Source organism: Manis javanica, chromosome 5 (genome assembly GCF_040802235.1).
Source record: "Manis javanica isolate MJ-LG chromosome 5, MJ_LKY, whole genome shotgun sequence".
NCBI lineage: Eukaryota > Metazoa > Chordata > Mammalia > Pholidota > Manidae > Manis > Manis javanica.
In genome coordinates, this window is record NC_133160.1 from 30,558,015 (window position 1) to 30,585,914 (window position 27,900).

A 27,900-nucleotide genomic window follows, 5' to 3' on the forward strand; every position below is an offset into this window, starting at 1 on the left:
CGGTAGGCATCTCCTAAGAATAAACATACCCTCCTACATGATGCCTCCCTCTTATCACACACACGAAAGGTGACATTAATTATATAATATAATATTCAGCCCATATATAAATTTCCCTGATTGCTTATACAAGTGCTTAGATCTGCATCTACTCCCCCAATCCAGTCAAGGCTCCTCTACATATTTGGTTACTACATTTAGAGCGAGACTGAACATTTTTGGCAAGGAGACTGCTCAAGCACTTCTCAGAGCGTCACATCAGGAGGCCCACCATGTCAGGTTGTCCCCAGAGGTAGGAAAGCTTGGTTAGGGTAGTGACTGCTGGCACTCTCCACTCTGCAAGTGCCTTTTCCCTTTTTTAATTAATACATTATAGGGTGCGAACATTCTATTCCCACTACCTTATTAACATTCTTATACAGTGGGCTTAAAAACAATGATTTTTTAAATTCATCATTCCACCCAAATTATTAGTGTCCTATTCTAAAGAACTTTCCTTTGTCCAACTTTACCTCCCTTTTTCTTTTTTAGACATCACTGTAGATGCATGGTTCCTTTATTTATTGTTTTGTAATTCACTTCCATGATTACCCCCCTTTTTTTCTCAGCAAATCATCTTGTTTATATATATATATATATATATATTTTTTGTTATCATTAATCTACAATTACATGAGGCATGATTACTCTTTTTAATAATTAAACGGTCCCAAAGTTGCCCAAAGCAGCCTGTTCAAGCAGATTTCCATTCTTTCCAACATAATTCTCCCTTACCACCCCTTATTCTCTGAGCAGTCCTTTGCTTTCTGGCACAAGATGCTCCAGGCTCCACATGTATTTTTCTTTCAGCCCCAGCCCTGTAGTCAACCACTTCTCCAAAGAAGCCCTGGTTTATTTTAGTGGAGAATGGTATTTAGAAATCAAGATCTGAGCACTAATGGGCTTAGTGTACTGGGATGGCATTTAGTGAGCGGAGACAGAGTTATTTTCTGAATCACAGGGTCATAATGATACCTCCAATTCAACCCAGTACCGCTGGATTACCTTCTTCCCACATGTTTATCTCCTCTACATAGCACATCCAAATTTCCAACATCAACATATTTATTCATTTGATCTATCCTGTAATACCATATAGCACAGTTCCAAAATATCATCAATGTCATAACTAACAAGACTACCAAGTTCAAGTTGGTTTGGTTGGTTGTCTTTCTTTTTGGTGGTGGTGGGGGGGGGGGGCGTCTTTAGAATATAATCCACTCAGGGTATGCAAAGTACTACATTCTAAAGTCTGTGAGTTCTTTTGATATATAGTTAGATTCACTTGTTCTGTTTGTATTCAATTTAGAGTTTGCTTTTCTTCCTTTTAGAAATCTGGGTAAGTCTCACTCCCATCCCTATCCCCTCTTACCCATGTACTTAACCATTTTCATTAATTTTATCCTTACTTCTTCACACACACAGACACAGACACAGACACACACACACACACACACACACACACACACACACACACACACACTTTTTTGCAACTTGCTTTTCCAACATATCCTGGAACTTATGCTATACCAGTTCTAGAGATTGCTCTCATTCTTTCTCAGGGCTGCATAGGACTTCACTGTCTCCTGTATATAGATGGGCATTTAAGTTATGTTTAATATTTTGCCATTACAAATTATATAGCAATAGGTTACTTTCTGTATGTTATTTTGCATTTGTGGTAGTAAATTTCTTCAGGGTAAATTTCTAGAAGTGGGGTTACTGGATCAAATAGTAAATGCATAGATACTCTAGATATTATAAAATTCCTTTTCACAGGGATTCAACTATTTTCACTCCTGAAAGCAATGTTGAAGAATGCCTGTTCTCCCACAGGCTTGCCATAAGAGTAAAATTTTTTTTATTTTCTGTCAACTCACAAAGGTGAGAAATGGTATCTCAGAGTAGCTTTAGTTTGTATTTGCTTCCTAATAAATCAATTTGATGATCATTTCATGTGGTGAAGGGCCAGTGTGTGACTTTTTTGACTTGTTTGTGAACTCTCTCATCAGGTCTTTGCCCTTTTTCTATGCAATTTTTGGCATTTTTTAAACTTTTATTTTTAAGAGTTCTTTTTTCTGCATTAGAGGTATTACACTTTATCTGTGATTTGCTACAAATACTTTCTCCAGTTTGTCATTTTTGTTTGTTATAGTATATTCTTACAACACAAACCTTAAAGGTTTTTTTATAGTTAATATCAACTTTATCATCCTATTATTTCTGGAGTTTGAGTCCTAGCTTAAAAGTCTTTCCCTACGTCTAGGTTATAAATGAATTTATCCTTGTTTTATTCTAATACTTATATACCTTTATGGTTCTTACATTTGAATCACTAATCCTTTTTAAGTTGATTAAAAAAAAAACACTTAACTAAAGGCAAGTGTGACCTTTATCTTCCAGTTCATGTTATTCTGGTCTTACAGGTAAATACCAAAATTACATGAACTATTCTAATCAGTACTTCAAATCAGGGAGAGTCCTGGAAAACTTCAGTGGGAACCAGCTGCCCAAACGGGTCCTCTCTGAAGTCACAATTCACAAAGCAGGAGGCTTTGTCCAGTCTGAGCACAGGCTACTTGGATACAATTTCAACAGCCTCCTTTTTAAGCATGACGACATCAACTATTTCAGGTCAAGGGCTTGTTAGCCTAAAATACTATCACTGCTTAAAGATCTAGCCAGTCACAGGCATGAAGGAATTCTTTGGGGTGTGGCAATTCTGTGTTGGTGGTGTTGGTGATGTGACTGCACACATGGGTAAAAATTCATCTAATTGTACACACGAGAAAGGGTAAATTTTACTGTATGTCAATTACCCCTCAAGAGATGCAGCTTAAAAAATATCTGTAAAGTGTCCTTCTGGGAGAGGAAGTTGGTGAGGGGAGGGGGGTGGCAGAGAATGACATCATATTCCCTAGAATTATGTCCGTTACAAAAAACACAAAATTAAAAAAAGCTTCCCTCTAGGTGCCTGGCGAGAAGCTCCAGTCTGTCCTCTGGTGCAGGCTGCCCTATCCCTGTGCACCTCTGCCAGGGCAGCCACCTGCCTGAGAAGGGAGGATGGAGGGGAGACACAATGGGCCACGCCCGAGAGGATGAGCAATTCAGAGCATGCGGGAATGTGCAGGGTTAGCAGGGTGTGACTAAGAAAAAAGACTGTGGAGAACTAAATTCACTAGCCCCACACATACTAAAAGGACACTCAGTCAGTCTCCTGGAGCCCTGGAGCATCAGACATATGAACAGGGAAACAATGAGTCAGCTAAAGGGGAGACCTCCCCAGAAAGCTAGAGCTGAAGGAGCTAACCTGAATAGCCCCATGGAGAGGCAAGAGGTGCTCAGGCCTCAGAGGGAGTGGGATGAAACACTCGGACCATTTTCTGATGACCTCTGTGACACAGTCTGGAGGGCCACCCTGGTTGGGGGATGCTGGCACACCCAACAGCAGCTGCACTGATAGTGACACAGTGCTCCATCCGGTGGCCCTGCTCTTGCCCGCTGCACACCCCTCTACCTCACCTGCACCCACCTGCTTCCTTTCCTTCCAGGTGGCCCACTGAACTGAGAAACAATAGGAGAGTGTGGACAGGTGCTGGCATGATCTCATTTGATGCTCACTAGCCATTCATTATTATTACCATTTCAGAGTAGGAAGAGGGCCCGGAGATGCCAGGCAGCCTATGGGCACATGTTCATGTAACTGGTACACGGTGGGAACAGGAAGGACACCACCACTTAGGCCAAAGCTCCCATGCAGCTGGTTAGGGGATCTGTCCAGGGGACTGAGACAGAGCTCCTTCCTCTCAGGTCATTACCTCCAGGTTCTCACTGGTCCCCATTTCTGTCATGTGCCATCTAAAATATTCTGAGTTACACAGACTATAATTTGGGCAAAAATATTCCTCCTAAGTCAACCAAGCCTCTGGCCCCATCTCCCAGTTTACAACAAATAATAGGGATTGTAGAAAGTCAAATCCCACTACGAGGACACACTCAAGACAAATTCAGGCCATGGGATGCTCAACGAGACAGCTGGCCTGGACTCTTTAAAGCAATGATACGGAGGGAAAAGGTGACCACGGCTGGTTATTAAGAGACCAGAGGGACATGCAACAAATGCACCACATGAGCCTGACTGGATCCAAGTCCAGGGAAGTGGAAGGAGTAGCTACTCAAGGTATTTTAGGGACAACCTGGGAGACCAAATACAGATCCCACATTAGATGATGTGCAGAGTGACTGCACTTCCCCAGGTGCAGTGAAGTTACACAGGAGATGCTCATCCCTAGCAGAGTATGTGGGGGTTAGCCAGCATGCTATCTGCAGCCTCACTTTCACGTAGCTCAAAGAATTGCACATATACCTCGCACAAACACATGATGAAACAGAATAGGAACAGAACAGACATTCTGGCCCCCTACCCAGATCTGATCCCTGCATCCCTCCTTTATCAATAGTTCAGCATTCTAAGGCCGGAACTTGAGACCTTGAAGTATCCCGAGCCACTCCTGCCCTCAGTGAGCAGTGAGCACAGGCCCCAAGAACCCAGGGAGATGGAAGGCAATGAAGACCTCATAGAAAGCTCCCCACTCAGGAGAGACTCTAGTCAGAGAACAGGTTGCTGCACTGATTACAATGAGTGTCTTGGAAACAAAATGAATAAAATAGCAGTAGACTCACAGACTGAGAATTGACTGGCGTTAACCATGGGGGAGGGGCTGGGGTGGGTGGTTAAGGAGGGTGAGGGGGTTAAAGGGTCACAAAATTTCTCAGTACAAAGCAAAACAAAATAAACAAAATAACAACAGCCGTCTTGGCCCAAACCCTACCTTTTCTCAGCAAAGGAAGGTTCTGTGTGCCTAGAGCAGGCCTGTGATGGCCAGGAGACGGCCACCACCCTGCAGCCTTTTCTTCCACAGGACAGCTCAAAGCAGGGCCTTTAATAGGCGCCTGGAGCAAAAGGCTGGGGGTAGCCCCCCAAACAGCATCGGCCACACTTCAGGAAAGGTCAGGGGAGGCTGGCACACACACGACAGGCAGGGTCCCCTTCACCCCCAGCTCTGCCCTGGCACTCAAGTCAGGGGAGGAGACGCTGGGAAGTTCAGAGCTGCTACCAAGACTTGGTCTCTGTTGGGAAACACAGCATTGGCCAAGCTGATGCATCGGCGGAGTCCTCCCTGGAGCCTGGGAGGCACAGCGGCGGATGGCTAACAGCAGGCTTAGGGTGATGCTGGCGACCCTGCCCTCACTTCTCAGAACTTTCAAGCTTCATACTAATGGCTGGAACAAGATCAAGGAGTCGCTGGGATTGACATCACCCATCAACTAAACTGAGAATTGTTGAAACCTCACTCAAGGGAACTTGGCAATGAAGACCTCATTGAAAGCAAAGTGCAGGAGATTCAATTCAAGGAGAAGAGGAAGGAGGAAAAGCAGGGTGGAGGAGGGGGTGGCAGAGGCAGCCATTAGAGAATCCACCTGCTCTCAGCAGGCAGAGCTCTGGGAAGCACTAAAGTCACAGAAGTCACATAGCAGTGGGGGCTGAGATCCACAACCTCCATGTGGAAACAGGCATGGCCCCCGGAGGACAGGAAACCACCTTTGTGTAGGTGCGATACACAGTGATGGAAGGAGGGTCTGCAGCACGTGCTGCATCAGGCACACTCAGCCAGCCCAGCCCATGGAAAACATGGCCCCAGAGGTGCATCTGTCCTGGAACTGTCATTCAGAGCTTGTGCTCAGCGTGCAAAGGCATACATCTGTTTCCCTATCAATTTGGGGTATTTTTATGGAATGAAACAGGTTTCCAGAAACTGCACGGCCCTCTTCACTAGAATGCCTGTGAGAGATGAGGAAGGGGCAATCTGGCCGCAGCCCACGGCCAGGGCTGTTCACATTTCCTTCCTCTGCTCTAGACCTGCAGCCATCTTTGCTGCCTCAAATAAGGGGCCCACGCCACATAGGCAGATCATGGTTGTCCCCTGGTCCCTCGCACCCACTGCATCCAGTCCATTGGCACCGGGTACTCAGAGGTGGTAGGTACATACACAAGAAACACAGAACTCAGACACAACACACAGTAAACTGCTCCAAGTGGGAAGACTGAAAATCCATCCCAGAAATCATGAATACTGAACACGAAAACCTTTTCCTTCTGCTCTCAGCCCAAGGAAACACACACATACAGGTCATCTGTAATCCTTATGGCTGTGACACTGGGAAGAAACCCCACTCTCGGTGGCAGTAGCCCTTCCGTCTTGCACCCCCCATGCCCTCTGCCCCATCTGCTTTATGTATTTCTCTGACCCTGTTGTGATCAGGAAGTAAACATTCCTGTGATGAGGGTCTACGTCATCATCTTGCAGAACCAAAAGGCTCTTTGTATTATTCAAACCCTACTATTTCCCAAAAGTATTTTGGAAAGCTTCTAATAATCTACAGAAACACAACAATGGTATTCACTGTGAAATGTCAACCTGAGGCCACCTTAGGAAGAGCCTCCTCTCATTTTCACGAAAGGAAACAGCTAGAGGTCACCTGTTTAAGGTTGGGACACTGAATAGTTCCCTCCAACTTCCTGTGCTTGCTTACCCCATGTGTGAAGGAACAAGAAACCAGTATTTGTCACATGCTATAAGCCAATAACGCTACATACGGAGAACTGCAGATTCTGACTGCCTATGGGATACAGTTTATCATCAAGGTATCCACCAACTTGATTTTAACTAGCACAAGTGATGCAGCTGGCTCTGATGGGCCCCCAGGAATAAACCAGGGGTGTACACCCCAACCCTGCCCTGAACAGGAGCTGGGGGTCTGAGTACCACAGTGGGTGCTCATTCTGAGATCTGATGGGGGTGGTGGTGGTGGTGGTGGTGGTGGTCCACACAGTGGGTGCTCATTCTGAGATCTGATGGGGGTGGGGGTGGTGGTGGTGGTGGTGGTGGTGGTGGTGGTGGGTGTGTGTGTGTGTGTTGTTCTGAGATCTGATGGGGGTGGTGGTGGTGGTGGTGGTGGTGGTGGTGTGTGTGTGTGTGTGTGTGTGTGTGTGTGTGTGTGTGTGTGTGTTGCAGTAGGATATTTGGCCATTCTTGGGATTTATCCTCTTCTCTCATGCAACCTGCAGGAAACCTGGGGGCAAGGGCGTGAGACGTGGTTCCGCTGGATGGGGTAGCCCAGCCTCTTTGGACACAGAAGAAGAGGAGGAAGGTAGAGAAGTCACAGGTGTACACAAAGGGGTGAAAGGTGGAGAGATGCTGGGGGCGGGGGCTATGGGATGCACTAACACACAGAGCAGCAAAGAAACCCCAGCTGTGCTAAGCAGCCAGGCAGAGAGGGGCAACACCCCTCACCCACCTCGCTGATACTGGGTTTGTGTTCTTGGAGTCGAAGAATTAACTTCGTAAATGCTCAAGGAAGGCAACCAAGATAAAAGGCTTTTTTATTCAGAAAAAGCAAAAGTACAGAACTCACAGCGTGTGCTGGGAGGGGACAAGAGTGTCTGTGTCTGGGCTTTGTCTAGGGGTCTGTATCTCACACTTAGCTGAACTGCTTAGCTGAGTTGTCTAATTTCTATTGGTTCGTGCTGGTATGCTGTTCATTGTTTCAACTAATCTCATTGAGTTGTCTATTACTTCTAAATTAGTCATGCTCACACGACTCTAACTGCCTGCAAAAAGCCCAAGGACGTTCCTCCACAACCGCTTTTCCCTTTCCCAAGGCCCTGATCCTGCTCCAATCAGACAGAGGTGCTCCCCCTACTCTCCTGTCCCAGTCTTTCCCTGTCTCATCTCCATCTCAGCTCATGGCAGGCCTTCAAATATACGCTGGACGAACACTGAAAAGAGGGGGTCAGCAACAGCCAGAGGCTTTGCTGAGCTGGAAACCACAGCCCTGAGCACCTTCTCACAGTTTTCCCTACTGGGCAAAGATCCCAGGAAAAAAAGTGTGCTGTTAGCACAGAGGGAAGTGGAGTAAGTCAGTCATCTGTGCTTGGAAGGGCCAGGGGCGCCAGGTGGGCTGAGAGAGGGTGGAGGTGGGGGGCTCCCGCACTCTCCCAGGCCCCAGGCAGTGGCCCCACTTCACCCAACCATAAAGGGTCTTCAATCAAGACAGACAAGGCACACTCCATGCTGCTTCTCCTTCTGTTTTAAGGATCAAAAGCAGGAAAGGCCTCCAGAATGCGGGCTCGAGAGGCATCACTTGGCAAGCTCTGTGGACTCCGCATGTCCTCGGACACTCTCCTTCCTGTTTCCCCTCCAGAGTCCTTGGCTGGGTCCCCACTTCCTCCCCTCGCATACCCCTGATCCGGTGGCCTGGCCCCTCACCCCATACACACAGAGGACCCAAGTAACAGGTTCAGGGCTCAGCCCCATGGCAAACCCACTGCTGACAAAGCTCCTGCGGGTGCCCTGCTCCTAACGCTCACACATCAGAGTCTGGTCCACTGCCTGGCCTCTGGCTCTGGTTCTGGTCAGGGGACTCACTCACCAGCCCATGACTTCCAGCCCCTGCCCCTGCGCTTCCCAGGGTAGAAAGCACTCCTTTGACCCTCCTGGACCTCCCTGAGGGCCTACTGAGTCTTCAAGACCCACCTCACATGCAGCCAGCTCCCTGTGACCCTCCCTTCAAGCCCCCAGCAGGACATCACTGCAAATTCCCCACGAAGCCCTTTATGCTCTGGAGTGTGTACTCATTCACCACCTCCACATCTGGGCCCCATCATCCAGCACCTTATACTCAGCTTGCTAAGTATCTACGGGGCTGAATCATTATTTTTTCTTCCTCTTTTCCCAAGTTAAGAGCATGGGCACCCTCCACACCCCAACAGCCACAGAAAACCCATATCCCAAGACAAAAATGTAAGGTTGAAGACACTGGGTGGAGGGGGTGAGCATGTCAGACACTGATGACGTGCCAAAGTCTCAGGCTGCTGCCCCCTCCCAACCTGAAAAATGTGCCTTAGGCTAGCCAATCCTCACGCTGCTGTAAATCTAAGCTCTGCCTCCCCCTACCTTCTTTAAAAACTCCCTGCCTGTCTACTTTCACAGGACTTCCCCAGCCTCCATTTCCGTAGACTAGGGAACCTTGCCCGGGGCGTTCAAATAAATTACCTGGCCCTTTGTTGCCTCTGTTCGCCTGCTTATTTTGGCTAAAATTTATCTCACAGAAACCACACCAAAGCCCCTCAACACACACCAGCCCCACATTTGCTAGTGTGGTTAACAGATGTACACCAGCCTCCCAATTACAGCTAAGCCAACAGCCACACCACGGTGAGCCTGGGCCCCACTACTGCTTCTCCCAATTCCCAAGGACATGGGTGGGACTTTGATGACATCACCCACAACACAGAGCAAGGAAAGCTGCTGTCACGGAGCACCCTGGGCACACAGCACCCACGCATGCCCTTGGACACACATGAATGTGCACACCCACACACTGCGGCTCTCCATGACAGGCTCCCGAGCTGGCCCAGCAGGTGAGCCAACCCCTCCCCTGTTCCTTCTCAGATCGGCTCCTCCTTCAGAGGGCATGGGGGAGGTGAAGGGCACAGACCCAGGTTGCTCTGTTTAGGTCTCTTGTGCCCCAACTCGGGCAAGGGGATCCTGAGTAAGTGCCTTTCTAGAACCAAGAGCACTCAACCAAAGTGCCCCCAAACCCTCCCTTCTGTGTCACCAGTAGGCAAACTTACAGACACCTGAATTTACAGATGGCTTGTGCTACAGGTTCCCTAATGAGTCCACTATTTAGAAAAATAACACTTTCCCACAGAACCTGTGCCATGTGTACAAGGTAAGGCTCCTGACTCAGCCAACAAAAGCTTTTTAATCCACTCTGGACTTGAAATGCAGAGCCCTGAATGCCATACCAAAAGAATGAAAGTCCTCTGTGGAAAGCCCAGAAACCTCTCTGCCTCTTAGCAGGTCAAGGACACTGTGCCATTCCCCTCAGGGGTACCTAAGGGGACCCTCCCATCTGACCAACAGCCCTGCTCAGCGTGGCAGCTGTAAGCAGTCCTGCAGATCTGGGGTTTTAACCACTCCAGGAGCTGGCCTGTCCCATGGTCCCCCTGCCATCAGCTGATGTCATATCCCTTTCTAGGTCATTGCCTAAGCTGCCAGCCAGAATGCCCTACACTGCTCACTGTTCTTGCTATATTCCTGCCACTGCCCCCCCCCACCACCCAAATAAAGGCCACCCTCACAAGGTCCCTGAGGATTCTGACTCTTAAGAACATAGTTCATAATTCCCAAGCTGCCTTTGTACAGCCTCCCTCTTGTTCCCACTTTCCCTGCAGGGAAGACAAAGCCCTTCCTCAGATTGTCTCTAACGGAGCAAGAGAGAGAACTCACAAGTTTTTTTCTGCCGCCCACCCCCTGGGGACAGTCCTGTTCTTGCAGGCTCCACCCCTTGAGCAGAGCGGTGGGGTAAAGGAAGAGGCTGCACTGTGAAGAAGGTGGAAGAGGGGAAAGGAGAGGAGCAAGCAAGCCTTGGGCAGGAGGTAGGAAAGGATGGCCCTCTTCCTCCCTAGGGCAGCTCCAAGCCCTCTTAGGCTGGGGGCTGGGATGCAAAGGTGAATCCACTGGAGCCCTGGCACCAAGGAGGGAGCACAGGCCAGTGGGAACAAAAAATGACAAAGTGGAATAAGAGCCACATTGGAAGAACATACACAAGATGCATGTGTGAAAATTCAGGAGAGAACAGAGGCTTTGGGGAGTCAGGGATGCTGCAGAGGCAGGAGGGACAAGCAAGACCAAAAGTGGGCAGGGCCAATGGGTTGTTGGGGAGCACAGGCACGGGAGACGAGAGCGCAGAGGGGGCTGGAAAGGAGCCCACCCAGGTGCGTGCAGGGGAGGGCACACGGGGCACCGAGGCATGGCTGGAAGGCTGATGGAACAGCGCCAGGGAGAGGCTGAGGGAGTCAGGCTGTGGCCTGGTGGCATGGAGGCATGGAGGAAGACCCAAACATTAGTGGTGGATGGCAGATGTGGGGAGCACAGAAGGGCGCAGCCCTGGAGGCAGGAAAACCAACTAGGAACTACGTGAAACAGTCCAGGTCTGACCTAAGGGAGTGGGGGTGGGGGGCAGTGCTGGAGAAAGGCGGTGACCTGCCAGCTGGTAGGGTAAAAGGAACTGAGTCTGAGTCTCCAGCCTGCATAACTGGGTGGGAGGTAGTGCCATCCACCAAGAGAAGAAACACAGAGCAGAAGGGGAGCGATGGCCACTAGGACTCTTGCCCCAGTGCCAGCCAGTAGCTCCAAGCGGCCCTAGGTGAGCAGTATTGCTCAATGCCTTGAAGGGGCTTTAGCACCCCAATTTAGCACCCCAATCTCACCTGCATCCAAATGTTGTCTGCAGCAAAGTTGTGATTCCCACGCAGAAGAAAATGGTCCCGATGAGCTGGCTGGTTGCCCACTGGTCATACCCCACGCACATGGCATCAGCCAGCAGAAAGGGCACAGCGATGGTGCCACTGAAACACGTCAGGTAGTGCTGCAGGCAACAGGGAGACGGAGGGGGAGGTAAACCCTTCCTCATTTTCTTCACATGTTGTCCTAACTTTTTCCCCCTGCTGTTTTTAAAAAATGGCCCCAGTGAAGAATCTCTGGTGTTTTAGGTACTCACTTAAAGCATAGGCCAAATCATATTTCTTTTTCAGTATTTCTCCTTCCCATTACATTTTCTTGTCTTATTACTCACTTGTATTATCACTTATTAAATGGTGCTGCAAGTACTCGACGCAAGCACTAGCAGTATTTTACTTAATTCTTACTTAATATTTACTTAATTCTTACTGGGGCTATTTGCTTTTTTCAGCATCAATCTCTCATGTCATGGTCTTTCTTCTCTAATCTGTCAATACAAACTGCATTGTGCTGAACCATTCTTAAAACAAACCCTAGTTAGTCATGCTGTATTTCTTCTGGTATTTGATTTACCAGTATGTCAGGAAGAATGTTACATCTTTATTCTTGAGATAATTAGTCTACTTGAAAAAAAAGTCTCTCAGGTCTGGGGATTAAAGTTACACAAGCGTCACTGCACGGGGTGTATTTCCCATCTCTGTAGCCTGGCACCGTTAGACAACAATCAGGGAAGGGTTAAGGGCAAGCAGGCCCTGGAGGACTCCTCCAGCGAGAGCCCATCCCACCCTAGGCCTGGCAGAGCATTCCCAGCACCCACCGCTCACTGCCCCCACCACCCCCTCCCTAGCCCCCCAGCCCCCAAGAGGCCTCCTTGTTCAGTTCCCACTTCTGTTCTGCAAACTTGCTACTTTTCTTTCCAAAAGTTCCCCATCTAGGTTCACTTTTGCCAAAATGTGTTTGCTGCCCATGAAACCCAACACTAATAGGTGTTTCGCGTGGGGAACAGAACATTCCTGACCAGGATTTCTCAGAAGTTTAAGAAGACTGTGTATTGTCAAGAAAGGCATGACATGTGCAGAGCTTCCCACTCCTACATGACCAAAGACTTCTAGAGACATCTTAAATATAAACGTTTCAAAAAGCAAGCTTCCTGAACCTGGTTTGGGATACTTAGCCCAAGGTAAATTATTCACCAGGACCACTCAGCCCCTTTGGATGCAATGCCTCCTTAATAAGGCACCTTACATGGGTTGTGTGGGTGGGGGGTGGGGTGGACTTGATAATACGGGTGAATGTAGTAACCACAATTTTGCTCATGTGAAACCTTCATAAGATTGTATATCAATGATATCTTAATAATAATTTTAAAAAACTGAAAAAAAAAATAGTAAGACACCTTCCAGTTCAGGTTAAGTGCTTTTATACCTGAAAGGCAGGGGTGGGGACTGAAAACTGTCAGCAGGTACAGCCCCACCTCCAAGTGAGTAAACCTGTCTGGGCAATGAGACTGACTTTCTCAGCATCTGAAATACCTCAAGTTGAACCGTTCAGTCACACTTGAGAAAAGAATGAAAGAAGAGATTGTCAGAGCTCAGAACAGAGCCTGAGGCCACTACAGGCCGAGAGAGGGCATCAGAGAAAAGAGCCTCCCGTCTTGTCCCTTCTCCAAATCACTCCCTCCAATCAGTAGATGGGAAAAGGGTGTGTCACCCCCAGTATGACCTGTGTCCCCTCCCATCCAGCCGGGTCCTCCCCACCCCCACCTGGCCATCATCCTGGCTCTGCTCCCACTGGAATCCGCTGCAGAGCAGCCACTCCCACAGCAAGGCTTCCCATCCTTTAAAAACATGACTGAAGCCTCCTACTTATGTCCCGGCCAAAGCGGCACTTCTTAGTGTCACCCATATTTTATGGCAGTGTTGGCCATGAATGTGGACTGGCTGGCAGGAATGGGAGATAAAAATGAATGCTTCTCTCTTGTCTTCTCCCTCCATCCTCTCCTCTTTCTATTGCTCTACAATCTTTTCTCCTTCCTTCTACATCACTTGCTTATTCCCTGAACAGCTTCCTTCTTTCATTCCCTGGTTAACCTGCTCCTCCTGTTCTTTTCTTCCTTTCTGCGTTATCAAATTGATGTTAACAACACCCATTCACCACTCTTAAAGGAGCAATTTATAATAAAATCACCAATAAATAAAAACCACCATTGAATTAAAAAAACATCCAGATGGACAATTCAAATATCTGTGGTTACATCATAAAGAGGACATCTTACCTGCAACCCCAAAAATATGCACAAGTACCAGGGAGGAACGTCTTCTATGGTGTAAATCATGTCCGATCTCTGGGGGTCTAGACTGCCAGTGCTATCCAAGGTTTCGGCGAGAGAGCTCTGTGAGCAAGAGGAGAAAGGGATTAGGTTCAGAAAAGCAAGGACTACAGTTAGCTCAGCTCAGAATAGGCCACTGTTACTGAAGAACAACTTTATGAAGTGGCTGCCGCTCTCCTGTAAACTCACGCAGCAACCTTTGATGCAATGCTCAAGTACACAGTGGGACAATCTGTCCTCAGAGTTTGGGAGTTCAGTATCCCTTGCCATTGATTCATCCCCAAGAGCACCCAGCTTGTTCAGAGCCTCTTTCCCAAGCCTAGGGGCCTCCTGTGTAGAAAGAGATGCTCCCAGGTTGAGACCCAAAGTGATCCTCGGTATAAGCAGTCCTTGGGTGGTGGCACCTCTTGAAGAAATGGTATAAAATGCTAACTCCTTTCAATCACAAAGCACTAATCTGCCTCTCCTATGCTGTCCCATTCCTGCAAGGAAAAAGATCTCTGCACCTAAAAATAAAGTCCTACACCTTCTGTTAAGACACTGATGCTCAGATGCAGTGGTGAGTGAAAAGTATGCAGATGTGATGGTTCAAATTTTGTTTAAATGCAACCTAAAAGCATATTTATAGTTTAGGGGGCAGTTTTTCCTTCTCCCCACCCCCCACAATTACTAAGATTTTTTTAAAAGTTAAGTGTTGCATGCTTTGGGGGCCAAAATCTTCACAAAGACCAGATACTTTAAGATTATGGTCTGGACATTTCCAGCCAGTCAGCTTTGCTTCTGAACTCATCCAGTATCTGAGCCAAACAAAAGTCAAGGTAAACTTGAGTTCTCCCACATACCATGAAAACAGCTTTGATTCTAAACCTCTACGAACAGTTTCTTGGAAACCAAGATATCCATTTTGTTTTTCACTCCATATTTTGTCACCCAATTTCCATGCATGGAGGGACAGGGATTTGGGGACCAAATACCCTCAAAAGAAGTGATGCAATTCAGCCTCACCTTCTAAAGCCTAAAGGTAAATGTCTGATATAAACTGACATTTGATCTAATCCAAATGTGAACTGAATATGACCTTTTGGAGAGAAGCTTTTTTTCCATTCAAACAATGAATATTGGCAGATTTGCATTATTGCTCAAAGGGTTAAAATGGATTATGTGTATCTTTAAAAAATTTGTTGGTAAGGAGGGCAGAGAAAGCACACGCATGTGAGGAATCTGATACGTGGATTAACTCAGCAGGTCTGGGTTGTCCAAACCCTGCACATTTCAAAGAAAGGTTTGGCCCTTGCCTGGATAACCCTAAGCTCTTGGAATATCCTGCCTCTTAAGAGTATGTCTACCTAGGCCTTAGGCTGCCTCAAATCATTTATGCTAACAATATGATTTATGGTGAGGGCCACCATAGTTATCAGTATGACCTCTGGAGGGGCTAGAAACAATGGTCGTCTGTATGAGTTGGCAGCCATGCCTACATGACTGACCCCCAGTAAAAACAAAGCTTAAGGCAAGCTTCCCTGGTTGGCAACACTCCTTGAGTGTTGTCACACAACATTTTGGGGAAAATTAAGTGCTTCACCTGTGACTCCACTGGGAGAGAACAACCTAAAGCTTATCCTGGTATCCCTGGACCCTGCCCTACAAACTTTGTCCCATTGAGTTTAATCTGTACCTTTTCTCTGAAATGAACAGTAATCATGAGTGTAACAGCTCTCTGAATTCTGTGAATCCTTCTAGCAAATCACGGAAACTGATTTGGGAACTCCCAACTCAGGTCTTGGGAATCCCTGAACTCATTTTACTATTTTGCTGACATGATACAAGCAAGGGTATTGGACTCACTGTGCAAAGGACAATTTAATACCATCATAGTACCTAAGGTGAGGAGTCTCACCAGGGTGTGGGAGTGTGGGCGGGTTACTGCTCACAAAGTAACAAAAAGAAATATCTGGAAGTAAAGTACAGTAACACTATATCAAATAGATTAGTACAACCTGTTGCAATAATATGGCAGGCAATATTATTGCACTGATTTCCAAAACAACTATAAAACATGAACAGAAATTAAAAGACAGGCCTGGCAAGCTAAGATTAAGACATGTACACATACACACTCACACATAAGCACAGTATTTTTCTTAATGAGGGTGGTTCTATAATTCAGAAATGTCCACGGGTGGTACTGAGATGACACAGGGTAGGGAGCACAGAGTGGTCAAGGGGCTTGATTAACCCTGTCAGACACATGCTGCACTGGCCCTTGTGAACTATGGCACCACACTCAGTTATCACTACATGAACCATGTGAACCATTTAAAAAACTGCAAAAACAAAACCTCCAAAAGCAGGGTTTCTTTAAAAGATGACTACAGTTAGTAATGCCATGACCTGAGAAGACTTTCCCTTCTTATTCTATGGTCTGAAATGGTCTAAAGAACAAGCAAATTACATGTCCTTCAAACATCTGGGAATCAGAACTCAGCTCTGGTTGGAGCCTTCTTAAGATCATTAATACCCTTTCCCATTGCTTCTGTGGTTATTTATCCTGTCTAGCATTTTTGGAGCCAACTGTGGTCTTTTCCTCTCTAGGGAATAATTTCCCTTAGAGAAGGAGTCTACCAATTTTTCCTGTAAAGGTTATAGAGTATATATTTTAGGCTGCATGAGCCATATGGTTCTTCATAACTACTCAACTCTGCTATTGTGGTGCAGAAGAGCCTTAGACAATATGTAAACAAATGAGTGTGGCTGTGCTCCAATAAAGCTATTTACAAAAACAGGTGTTAGACCAGACTTGGCTTGCACGATGTAGCTTGCCAAACCCTGCTATACAGTTTTAAATTGATTATCATACAGTACAGTTAATAATTCTCTTGTACATTTCTTGTCTCTCCTCTCACACTGCTAATGTATATTTGTTCTTCCTCATTTTTTTCCTGAATCAGGTCCACCAAAGATCAATTTTATCGGTCTTTTCAAAGAGTCAGCTTTTTAGTTCCAGTTAAACGTGGTAAATTGACCTCCTGTGTCATTTCTTCCAACTACTAAAAACACACAGAAGGAATAAATAGGACACATATCTACAAGCTTGAAGCAAACAGGAGAAAGAGAAATGAGATTAACACATTTCTGGACTATGTAGTGTTTGTACATGTTGTGACCCATTTGAGAGAGGGAAGGAACCGACAACCAGGTGCTTGTAGAGGGCAAGTGTGAAGAGTCAGCTGCTGACCAGCAGAAGCCCAACCAGACAGGTTCTATGCACAAGGGAGCAGGGATGGGAAGATGGTGGACTTTTAACTCCTCAAACCAATCAGACACCCTACTGCATATTGCTATCCTCATCCTTCAAAACAAAAGCGCATTGTTTGAAGAACATAAACCACAAGTACTATACAGGGTTAAATGAACACATGAAGAGTGGGAGCCTCAACCACTTCCACAATGCCGGTGGGGTTACAGAAGCCAGGCTTGTTATACCCACAGAACACTAAAAGGATTCCTTTCTAGAGGAACTGATCTGCCTCTGAGACAAGATGCAGACATGTACAGACCCCACAGAAACAAGACAGCTTTCCACCTGGTTATTCAATGAAAAGACCCACCCACCAGCAGACAAACGTCACTCACACACCACAGCCATTTAATCGTGTTTTTTACAGCCATGTACTCCTGAAAGAACAAAGGAGGCCTGCAAAAATAAGAGCCAAGGAGAGAATACTGTGAATTATATGCTAACAAACTGAATAACCTACAAGAAACGGACAACTTTCTAGAAAAATACAACTTCCAAGGCTGACCCAGAAAGAAACAGAAAATCTGAACAGACCAATTACCAGCAACGAAATTGAACTGGTAATGAAAAACCTACCTAAGAACAAAGCCCTGGACCAGATGGCTTCACCACTGAATTTTATCAAACATTTAGTGAAAACCTAATACTCATCCTCCTCAGAATTTTCCGAAGAGTAGAAGAGGGAATACTTCCAAACTCATTCTATGAGGCCAGCATCACTCTAATACCAAAACCAGGCAAACACACCACAAAAAAAAGAAAATTACACACCAATATCCCTAATGAACACAGATGCAAAAATACTCAACAAAATATTAGCAAACCGGATTCAAAAATACATCAAAGATCATCCATCATGATCAAGCAGGATTTATTCCAGGGATGCAAGGATGGTACAACATTTGAAAATCCATCAACATCATCCACCACATCAACAAAAAGAAGGACAAAAACCGCATGATCATCTCCATAGATGCTGAAAAAGCATTTGATAAAATTCAACATCCATTCATGATAAAAACTCTCAACAAAATGGGTATAGAGGGCAAGTACTTCAACATAACATAGGCCATCTATGACAAACCTACAGCCAACATTATACTTATAAGCAAGAAGCTGAAAGCTTTTCCTTTAAGATGGGAACAAGACAAGGATGCCCACTCTCTCCACTTCTATTCAACATAGCACTGGAGGTCCTAGCATTGGCAATCAGACAACACAAAGAAATAAAAGGCATTCAGATTGGCAAGGAAGAAGTCAAACTGTTCCTGTTTGCAGACATGATACTGTATATAAAAAATCCTAAAGAATCCACTACAAAACTAATAGATCAAATATCTGAATTCAGCAAAGTTGCAGGATACAAAATTATTACGCAGAAATTGTGGCATTTCTATACACTAACAATGAACTAGCAGAAAGAGAAATCAGGGAAACAATTCCATTAACAGTTGTATCAAAAAGAATAAAATACCTGGGAATAAACCTAACCAAGGAAGTGAAAGACCTATACTCTGAAAACTACAAGACACTCGTGAGAGGAATTAAAGAAGATACCAATAAATGGAAACAAATCCCATGCTCATGGATAGGAAGAATATTGTCAAAATGGCCATCCTGCCTAAAGCAATCTACAGATACAATGCAATTCCTATCAAAATACCAACAGCATTCTTCAACGAACTAGAGAAAATTGTTCTAAAATTCATATGGAACCACAAAAGACTTTGAATAGCCAAAGCAATCCTGAGAAGGAAGAATAAAGCAGGGGGTATTATGCTCCCTGACTTCAAGCTCTACTACAAAGCCACAGTAATCAAGACAATCTGGTACTGGCACAAGAACAGACACATAGACCAATGGAACAGACTAGAGAGCCCTGATAAAAACCCATATTTGGTCAATTAATATATGATAAAGGAGCCATGGACATACAGTGGGGAAATGACAGCCCCTTCAACAGCTGGTGTTGGCAAAACTGGACAGCTACATGCAAGAGAATGCAACTGGTTTACTGTGTAACCCCATACACAAAAGTAAACTCTAAATGAATCAAAGACCTGAATGTAAGTCATGAAACCATAAAACTCTTAGAAGACAACATAAGCAAAAATCTCCTGAATATAAGCACCAGCAACTTCTTGAACACATCTCCTCAAGCAAAGGAAACACAAGCAAAAATGAACTCATGAGACTACAACAAACTAAAAAGTTTCTGCACTGCAAACGATATCAACAGAACAAAAAGGCATCCAACAGTACAGGAGGCTATATTTGTAAATGACATATCCGTCAAGAGGTTAACATCCAAAATATATAAAGAACTCACATGCCTAAACACCCAAAAAGCAAATAACCCTATTAAAAAATGGGCAGAGGATATGAAGAGACAGTTCTCTAAAGAAGAAATTCAGATGGCCAACAGACACATGAAAAGATACTCCACATCACTAAGCATCAGGGAAATGCAAATTAAAACCACAATGAGATATCACCTTGCACCAGTTAGGATGGCCAGCATTGAAAAGACTAAGAAAAACAAATGCTGGCGAGGATATGGAGAAAGGGGAACCCTCCTACACTGCTGGTGGGAATGTAAATTAGTTCAACCATTGTGGAAAGCAGTATGGAGATTCCTCAAAAAACTAAAAATAGAAATACCATTTGATCCAGGAATTCCACTCTTAGGAATTTACCCTAAGAATGCAGCAGCCCAGTTTGAAAAAGACATATGCACCCCTATGTTTATCACAGCACTATTTAATTCCAAGAAACGGAAGCAACCTAAGTGTCCATCAGTAGATGAATGGATAAAGAAGAGGTGGTACATATACAAAATGGAATACTATTCAGCCATAAGAAGGAAACAAATCCTGCCATTTGCAACAAAGTGGACAGAGCTGGAGGATATTATGCTCAGTGAAATAAGCCAGGCGGAGAAAGACAAGTGCCAAATGATTTCCCTCATTTGTAGAGTATAACAACGAAGCAAAACTGAAGGAACAAAATAGCAGCAGACTCAGAGACCCCAAGAAGGGACTAGTGGTTACCAAAGGGGAGGTAGTGGGAGGGTGGGTAGGGAGGGAGGGAGAAGGGTATTGAGAGGTATTATGTCTAGTACACATGGTGTGGGTGATCACAGGGAAAACAGTGTAGCACAGAGAAGGCAAACAGTGAATCTGTGGCATCTTACTACACTGATGGACAGTGACTGCATTGGGATATGGGTGGGGACTTGATAATATGGGTAAATGCAGTAACCACACTGTTTTTTCATGTGAAACCTTAATAAGAGTGTATATCAATAATACCTTAATAAAAAATTTTAAAAAAAAGAGCCAAAGAAACAGGGCATATCGTGAACGTAGTGTGGAGAAAACACGTTATAAAAAAAAAAAAAAAGGAAGAAATCTGTAGCTTCACAAAAATATTTTGAACCCGGGAAGAAAGAGATGCCATTTAAAAACTTTTATCAAAAGGTCTCATCACGAGGGTGGAGCCAAGATGGCGGCGTGAGTAGAGCAGTGGAAAACTCCCAAAAACACATAGATCTATGAAAATATAACAAAGAAAACTCTTCCTAAAATAGAGACCAGAGGACACAGAACAACATCCAGACCACATCCACACATGCAAGAACCCAGCACCTTGCGAAGGAGGTAAGATACAATCCCTGGCCCGGCAGGAACCGAACGCCCCTCCCCCCGGCTCCCGGTGGGTGGAAAGAAACCGGAGCGGTTTTTTGTTTGGTGAGTGCTTTTTCGAAGCCTTAAAGGGACAGGGACCCCGGTGCTAGGGAGGCAGGGCGGCGGGACCGGTGGGTGGGTGTCTGAGACTGGCGCCTGAGGACGGAGAAAATCACGCGTTTTTCCCCCTTTTTTTTCTTTTTGGCGAGTGCTTTTTGGAAGCCTTAAAGGGACAGGGAACCCAATACCAGCAAAACAGGGCAGCAAGACTGGTGAGCGGGTGCCTGAGACTGGCGCCTGGGGACAAAGAAACTCGTGCGTTTTTCCCAATACTGGGAAGGCAGGGTGGCGGGACCGGTGGGTGGGGGCCTTGGGCCGGCACCTGAGGACAAAGAAAATTGCGCGTTTTTCCCTTATTTTTTTTTTTTTGGCAAGTGCTTTTTGGAAGCCTTGGAGGGACGGGGACCCCAATACCAGGGAGGCAGGGCAGCAAGACCAGTGGGCGGGTGCCTGGGACGGGCGCCTGAGGACAAAGAAAATTGCGCGTTCCTCCCTTTTTTTTTTTCTTTTTGGCGAGTGCTTTTTGGAGGCCTTAGGGGGACAGGGACTCCAGTGCCAGGGAGGCAGGGCGGCAGGGCCGGTGAGCGGGTGCCTGGGACCGGCACCTGGGGACGGAGAGGGTTGCGCGTTTTTCCCTTTTTTTTTTGGTGAGTGTTTTTTGGAGGCCTTGAAGGGACGGGGACCCCAGTGCTAGGGAGGCAGGGCGACAGGACCAGTGGGGGGGTGCCTGAGGACAAAGAAAATTGCGCGTTTTTTCCTTTTTTTTTTTTCTTTTTCCTCTTTCATTGGTGCTGTTGTTGTTTTGGTTTGGAGAGTGCTTTTTGGAAGTCTTAAAGGGGCAGGAGAGGACACACTTAGTCCAGAGGCAGGGAATCTGGGGATCTCTGGGCACTCTAACCCCCTGGGCAACAGGGAGGACAGAGGACCCTTACGGAGCTAAATAGCCTCCCGGCCACTCCCCGTCCAATGGGGCTCCACCATTTTGGAGGAGCAGCCCCAGCCAGGCCACGCCCACAGAAACAGCAGAGATAAACTCCATTGCAAATGGGCAGGTAGCAGAAGCCCTGTCTGCGCACAGCTGACAAGCATAAGCCACTAGAGGTCGCTATTCTCCCAGGAGAGGAAGGCCACAAACCAACAAGAAGGAAAGCTCTTCCAGCACCAGCTCTCACTCGTACCAGCTCTGCAAACTATCTCTATCACCATGAAAAGGCAAAACTACAGGCAGACAAAGATCACAGAGACAACACCTGAGAAGGAGACAGACCTAACCAGTCCTCCTGAAAAAGAATTCAAAATAAAAATCATGAACATGCTGACAGAGATGCAGAAAAAAATGCAAGAGCAATGGGATGAAGTCCTGAGGGAAATTACAGATGTCAGGAAGGAGATCACAGAAGTGAAACAACCCCTGGAAGGATTTATAAGCAGAATGGATAAGATGCAAGAGGCCATTGAAGGAACAGAAACCAGAGAACAGGAACGTATAGAAGCTGACATAGAGAGAGATAAAAGGATCTCCAGGAATGAAACAACACTAAGAGAACTATGTGACCAATCCAAAAGGAATAATATTCATATTATAGGGGTACGAGAAGAAGAAAGAGGAAAAGGGATAGAAAGTCCCTTTGAAGAAATAATTGCTGAAAACTTCCCAAACTGGGGGAGGAAATAATCGAACAGACCATGGAATTACACAGAACCCCCAACAGAAAGGATCCAAGGAGGACAACACCAGGACACATAATAATTAAAATGGCAAGGATCAAGGACAAGGAAAGAGTTTTAAAGGCAGCTAGAGAGAAAAAGGTCACCTATAAAGGAAAACCCATCAGGCTAACATAAGATTTCTCGACAGAAACCCTACAGGCCAGAAAAGAATGGCATGATATATTTAATGCAATGAAACAGAAGGGCCTTGAACCAAGGATACTGTATCCAGCACGACTATCATTTAAATATGATGGCGGGATTAAACAATTCCCAGACAAGCAAAAGCTGAGGGATTTTGCTTCCCACAAACCACCTCTACAGGGCATCCTACAGGGACTGCTCTAGATGGGAGCACTCGTAAAAAGAACACAGAACAAAACACACAACATATGAAGAATGGAGGAGGAGGAATAAGAAGGGAGAGAATTAAAGAATCTCCAGACAGTGTATATAACAGCTCAACAGCAAGCTAAGTTAGGCAGTAAGATACTAAAGAAGCTAACCTTGAACCTTTGGTAACCACGAACCTAAAGCCTGCAATGGGAATAAGTACATATCTCTCAATAGTCACCCTAAATGTAAATGGACTTAATGCACCAATCAAAAGACACAGAGTAATAGAATGGATAAAAAAGCAAGATCCATCTATATGCTGCTTACAAGAAACTCACCTTAAACCCAAAGACAAGCACAGACTAAAAGTCAAGGGATGGAAAAACATATTTCAGGCAAACAACAGTGAGAAGAAAGAAGGGATTGCAGTACTAATATCAGACAAAATAGACTTCAAAACAAAGAAAGTAACAAGAGATAAAGAAGGACACTACATAATGATAAAGGGCTCAGTCCAACAAGAGGATATAACCATTCTAAATATATATGCACCCAATACGGGAGCACCAGCATATGTGAAGCAAATACTAACAGAACTAAAGAGGGAAATAGAATGCAATGCATTCATTTTAGGAGACTTCAACACACCACTCACCCCAAAGGATAGATACACTGGGCAGAAAATAAGTAAGGACACACAGGCACTGAATAACACACTAGAACAGATGGACCTAATAGACATCTATAGAACTCTACATCCAAAAGCAACAGGATATACATTCTTCTCAAGTGTACATGGAACATTCTCCAGAATAGACCACATACTAGCTCAGAAAAGGAGCCGCAGTAAATTCCAAAATATTGAAATTCTACCAACCAATTTTTCAGACCACAAAGGTATAAAAGTAGAAATAAATTCTACAAAGAAAACAAAAAGGCTCACAAACACATGGAGGCTCAACAACATGCTACTAAATAATCAATGGATCAATGAACAAATCAAAATAGAAATCAAGGAATACATAGAAACAAATGACAACAACAACACAAAGCCCCAACTTCTGTGGGACGCAGCGAAAGCAGTCTTAAGAGGAAAGTATATAGCAATCCAGGCACACTTGAAGAAGGAAGAACAATCCCAAATGAATAGTCTAACATCACAATTATCGAAACTGGAAAAAGAAGAACAAATAAGGCCTAAAGTCAGCAGAAGGAAGGACATAATAAAGATCAGAGAAGAAATAAAATTGAGAAGAATAAAACAATAGCAAAAATCAACGAAACCAAGAGCAGGTTCTTTGAGAAAATAAACAAAATAGATAAGCCTCTTGCCAAACTTATTAAGAGAAAAAGAGAATCAACACAAATCAACATAATCAGAAATGAGAATGGAAAAATCACGACAGACTCCACAGAAATACAAAGAATTATCAAAGATTACTATGAAAACCTATATGCCAACAAGCTGGAAAACCTAGAAGAAATGGACAACTTCCTAGAAAAATACAACCTCCCAAGACTGACCAAGGAAGAAACACAAAAGTTAAACAAACCAATTACGAACAAAGAAATTGAAACGGTAATCAAAAAACTACCCAAGTAGAAAACCCCGGAGCCGGACGGATTTACCTCGGAATTTTATCAGACACACAGAGAAGACATAATACCCATACTCCTTAAAGTGTTCCAAAAAATAGAAGAGGAGGGAATACTCCCAAACTCATTCTATGAAGCCAACATCACCCTAATACCAAAACCAGGCAAAGACCCCACCAAAAAAGAAAATTACAGACCAATATCCCTGATGAATGTAGATGCAAAAATACTCAATAAAATATTAGCAAACAGAATTCAACAGTATATCAAAAGGATCATACACCATGACCAAGTGGGATTCATCCCAGGGATGCAAGGATGGTACAACATTCGAAAATCCATCAACATCATCCACCACATCAACAAAAAGAAAGACTAAAACCACATGATCATCTCCATAGATGCTGAAAAAGCATTTGACAAAATTCAACATCCATTCATGATAAAAACTCTCAGCAAAATGGGAATAGAGGGCAAGTACCTCAACATAATAAAGGCCATATATGATAAACCCACAGCCAGCATTATACTGAACAGCGAGACGCTGAAAGCATTTCCTCTGAGATCGGGAACAAGACAGGGATGCCCACTCTCCCCACTGTTATTTAACATAGTACTGGAGGTCCTAGCCACGGCAATCAGACAAAACAAAGAAATACAAGGAATCCAGATTGGTAAAGAAGAAGTTAAACTGTCACTATTTGCAGATGATATGATACTGTACATAAAAAACCCTAAAGACTCCACTCCAAAACTACTAGAACTGATATCGGAATACAGCAAAGTTGCAGGATACAAAATTAACACACACAAGTCTGTAGCTTTCCTATACACTAACAATGAATCAATAGAAAGAGAAATCAGGAAAACAATTCCATTCACCATTGCATCAAAAAGAATAAAATACCTAGGAATAAACCTAACCAAAGAAGTGAAAGACTTATACTCTGAGAACTACAAGTCACTCTTAAGAGAAATTAAAGGGGACACTAATAAATGGAAATTCATCCCATGCTCATGGCTAGGAAGAATTAATATCGTCAAAATGGCCATCCTGCCCAAAGCAATATACAGATTTGATGCAATCCCTATCAAATTACCAGCAACATTCTTCAATGAATTGGAACAAATAATTCAAAAATTCATATGGAAACACCAAAGACCCCGAATAGCCAAAGCAATCCTGAAAAAGAAGAGTAAAGTAGGGGGGATCTCACTCCCCAACTTCAAGCTCTACTACAAAGCCATAGTAATCAAGACAATCTGGTACTGGCACAAGAACAGAGCCACAGACCAGTGGAACAGATTAGAGACTCCAGAAATTAATCCAAACATATATGGTCAATTAATATTTGATAAAGGAGCCATGGACATACAATGGCAAAATGACAGTCTCTTCAACAGATGGTGCTGGCAAAACTGGACAGCTACATGTAGCAGAATGAAACTGGACCATTGTCTCACCCCATATACAAAGGTAAACTCAAAATGGATCAAAGACCTGAATGTAAGTCATGAAATCATTAAACTCTTGGAAAAAAACATAGGCAAAAACCTCTTAGACATAAACATGAGTGACCTCTTCTTGAACATATCTCCCCGGGCAAGGAAAACAACAGCAAAAATGAGCAAGTGGGACTACATTAAGCTGAAAAGCTTCTGTACAGCGAAAGAAACCATCAATAGAACAAAAAGGAACCCTACAGTATGGGAGAATATATTTGAAAATGACAGATCCGATAAAGGCTTTACGTCCAGAATATATAAAGAGCTCACACACCTCAACAAACAAAAAACAAATAACCCAATTAAAAAATGGGCAGAGGAACTGAACAGATAGTTCTCTAAAAAAGAAATACAGATGGCCAAGAGACACATGAAAAGATGCTCCACATCGCTAATTATCAGAGAAATGCAAATTAGAACTACAATGAGGTATCACCTCACACCAGTAAGGATAGCTGCCATCCAAAAGACAAACAACAAATGTTGGCGAGGCTGTGGAGAAAGGGGAACCCTCCTACACTGCTGGTGGGAATGTAAATTAGTTCAACCATTGTGGAAAGCAGTATGGAGGTTCATCAAAATGCTCAAAACAGATCTACCATTTGACCCAGGAATTCCACTCCTAGGAATTTACCCTAAGAACACAGCAATCAAGTTTGAGAAAGACAGATGCACCCCTATGTTTATCGCGGCACTATTTACAATAGCCAAGAATTGGAAGCAACCTAAATGTCCATCGGTAGATGAATAGATAAAGAAGATGTGGTACATATACACAATGGAATACTACTCAGCCATAAGAAGTGGAAAAATCCAGCCATTTGCAGCAACATGGATGGAGCTGGAGAGCATTATGCTCAGTGAAATAGGCCAAGAGGAGAAAGAGAAATACCAAATGATTTCAGTCATCTGAGGAGTATAAGAACAAAGGAAAAACTGAAGGAACAAAACAGCAGCGGAATTACAGAACCCAAAAATGGACTAACAGAAGATCAAGGCCTAGCTTGGCTACCCAGAAAATGAACTAAGATACGATATGAGGAGAAGCTTCCGGCATCAGCACTCTCTGGAGGACTTGTGCCGGGGGATGATCATCAAAGAGCCTCCACAGGGATCCAGACAATGCTGTGGTTGTGGCTGCATCCACCCCACCATTTCATGGACTTGCCATTGGAATGAGGAGGGAGATGTCTAGGCTGGCATGTGCATACAGTGAGACAACGAATTTGACCGGATCTGTACTATTGGAACTCAACCAGGAGTTGGGAGGGGTGCAACTTGTAGCACTCCAAAATCTTATGACTATAGACTATCTATGGTTAAAAGAACATATGGGATGTGAACAGATCCCAGAAATGGGCTGCTTTAATTTGTCTGATGGTTCAAGTACAGTTGGAAAATATCCATCATATCATAGATAAATTTTCACAAATGCCTAGGGTGCCTAAATGGTTTTCTTGGCTTCACTGGAGATGGATGGTAATTATTGATTTGCTTTGTTTATGTCACCGTATTCCTATTATGTTAATATATGTGTGCAAATTAGTTAGTAGTTTAAAACCTATACATACTTAAGGTACTATACAAGAAGATATGTCAAAGAAATAATCAATCCTCCCAAGCTTCCTTCGTATGCTACATCTATAGCTTTTCTTCTTTCTTCCTAATTACAACCCTCAAATAGAATTCGTGCCTCATATCGAATTTACCGAGTATCATAATTCCTCCAGGTGGTAAAGATACCTCGAGACAAGTGCTGGGCATAGAAGCCACAGGGCATAAATCTGCAAAGAAGTAAAAAGCAAACCTTTGCAAACAATATGGCTTCTCTCTCACTTACCAACTTTACATTTCCCTGTATGGCCCCGGAAAATGACTGGTTAGCCAGAGACGGGTAAGATTCCTCAAGGGAGGAACAACCTAAGACAGGCACAGTCGCAGGGGGGCCATCAGGTGAGAATTTGGCGA

The 27,900-nt window shown here is 44.6% G+C and overlaps 1 protein-coding gene across 6 annotated transcripts in view; it reads right to left on the minus strand.

Moving 5' to 3' along the window:
- SLC23A2 (solute carrier family 23 member 2) overlaps positions 1–27,900 on the minus strand; it is a 143,141-nt gene that overhangs the window by 41,886 nt on the left and 73,355 nt on the right. For all 6 annotated transcript variants that reach the window (XM_037017375.2, XM_037017374.2, XM_037017380.2 and 3 more), the window contains 2 exons: positions 13,687–13,803; positions 11,381–11,538 (listed from right to left, as the gene is read on the minus strand). In XM_037017375.2, coding sequence (XP_036873270.1) covers positions 11,381–11,538; positions 13,687–13,803 — 275 coding nt within the window. The remainder of the gene's footprint in view (positions 1–11,380; positions 11,539–13,686; positions 13,804–27,900) is intronic.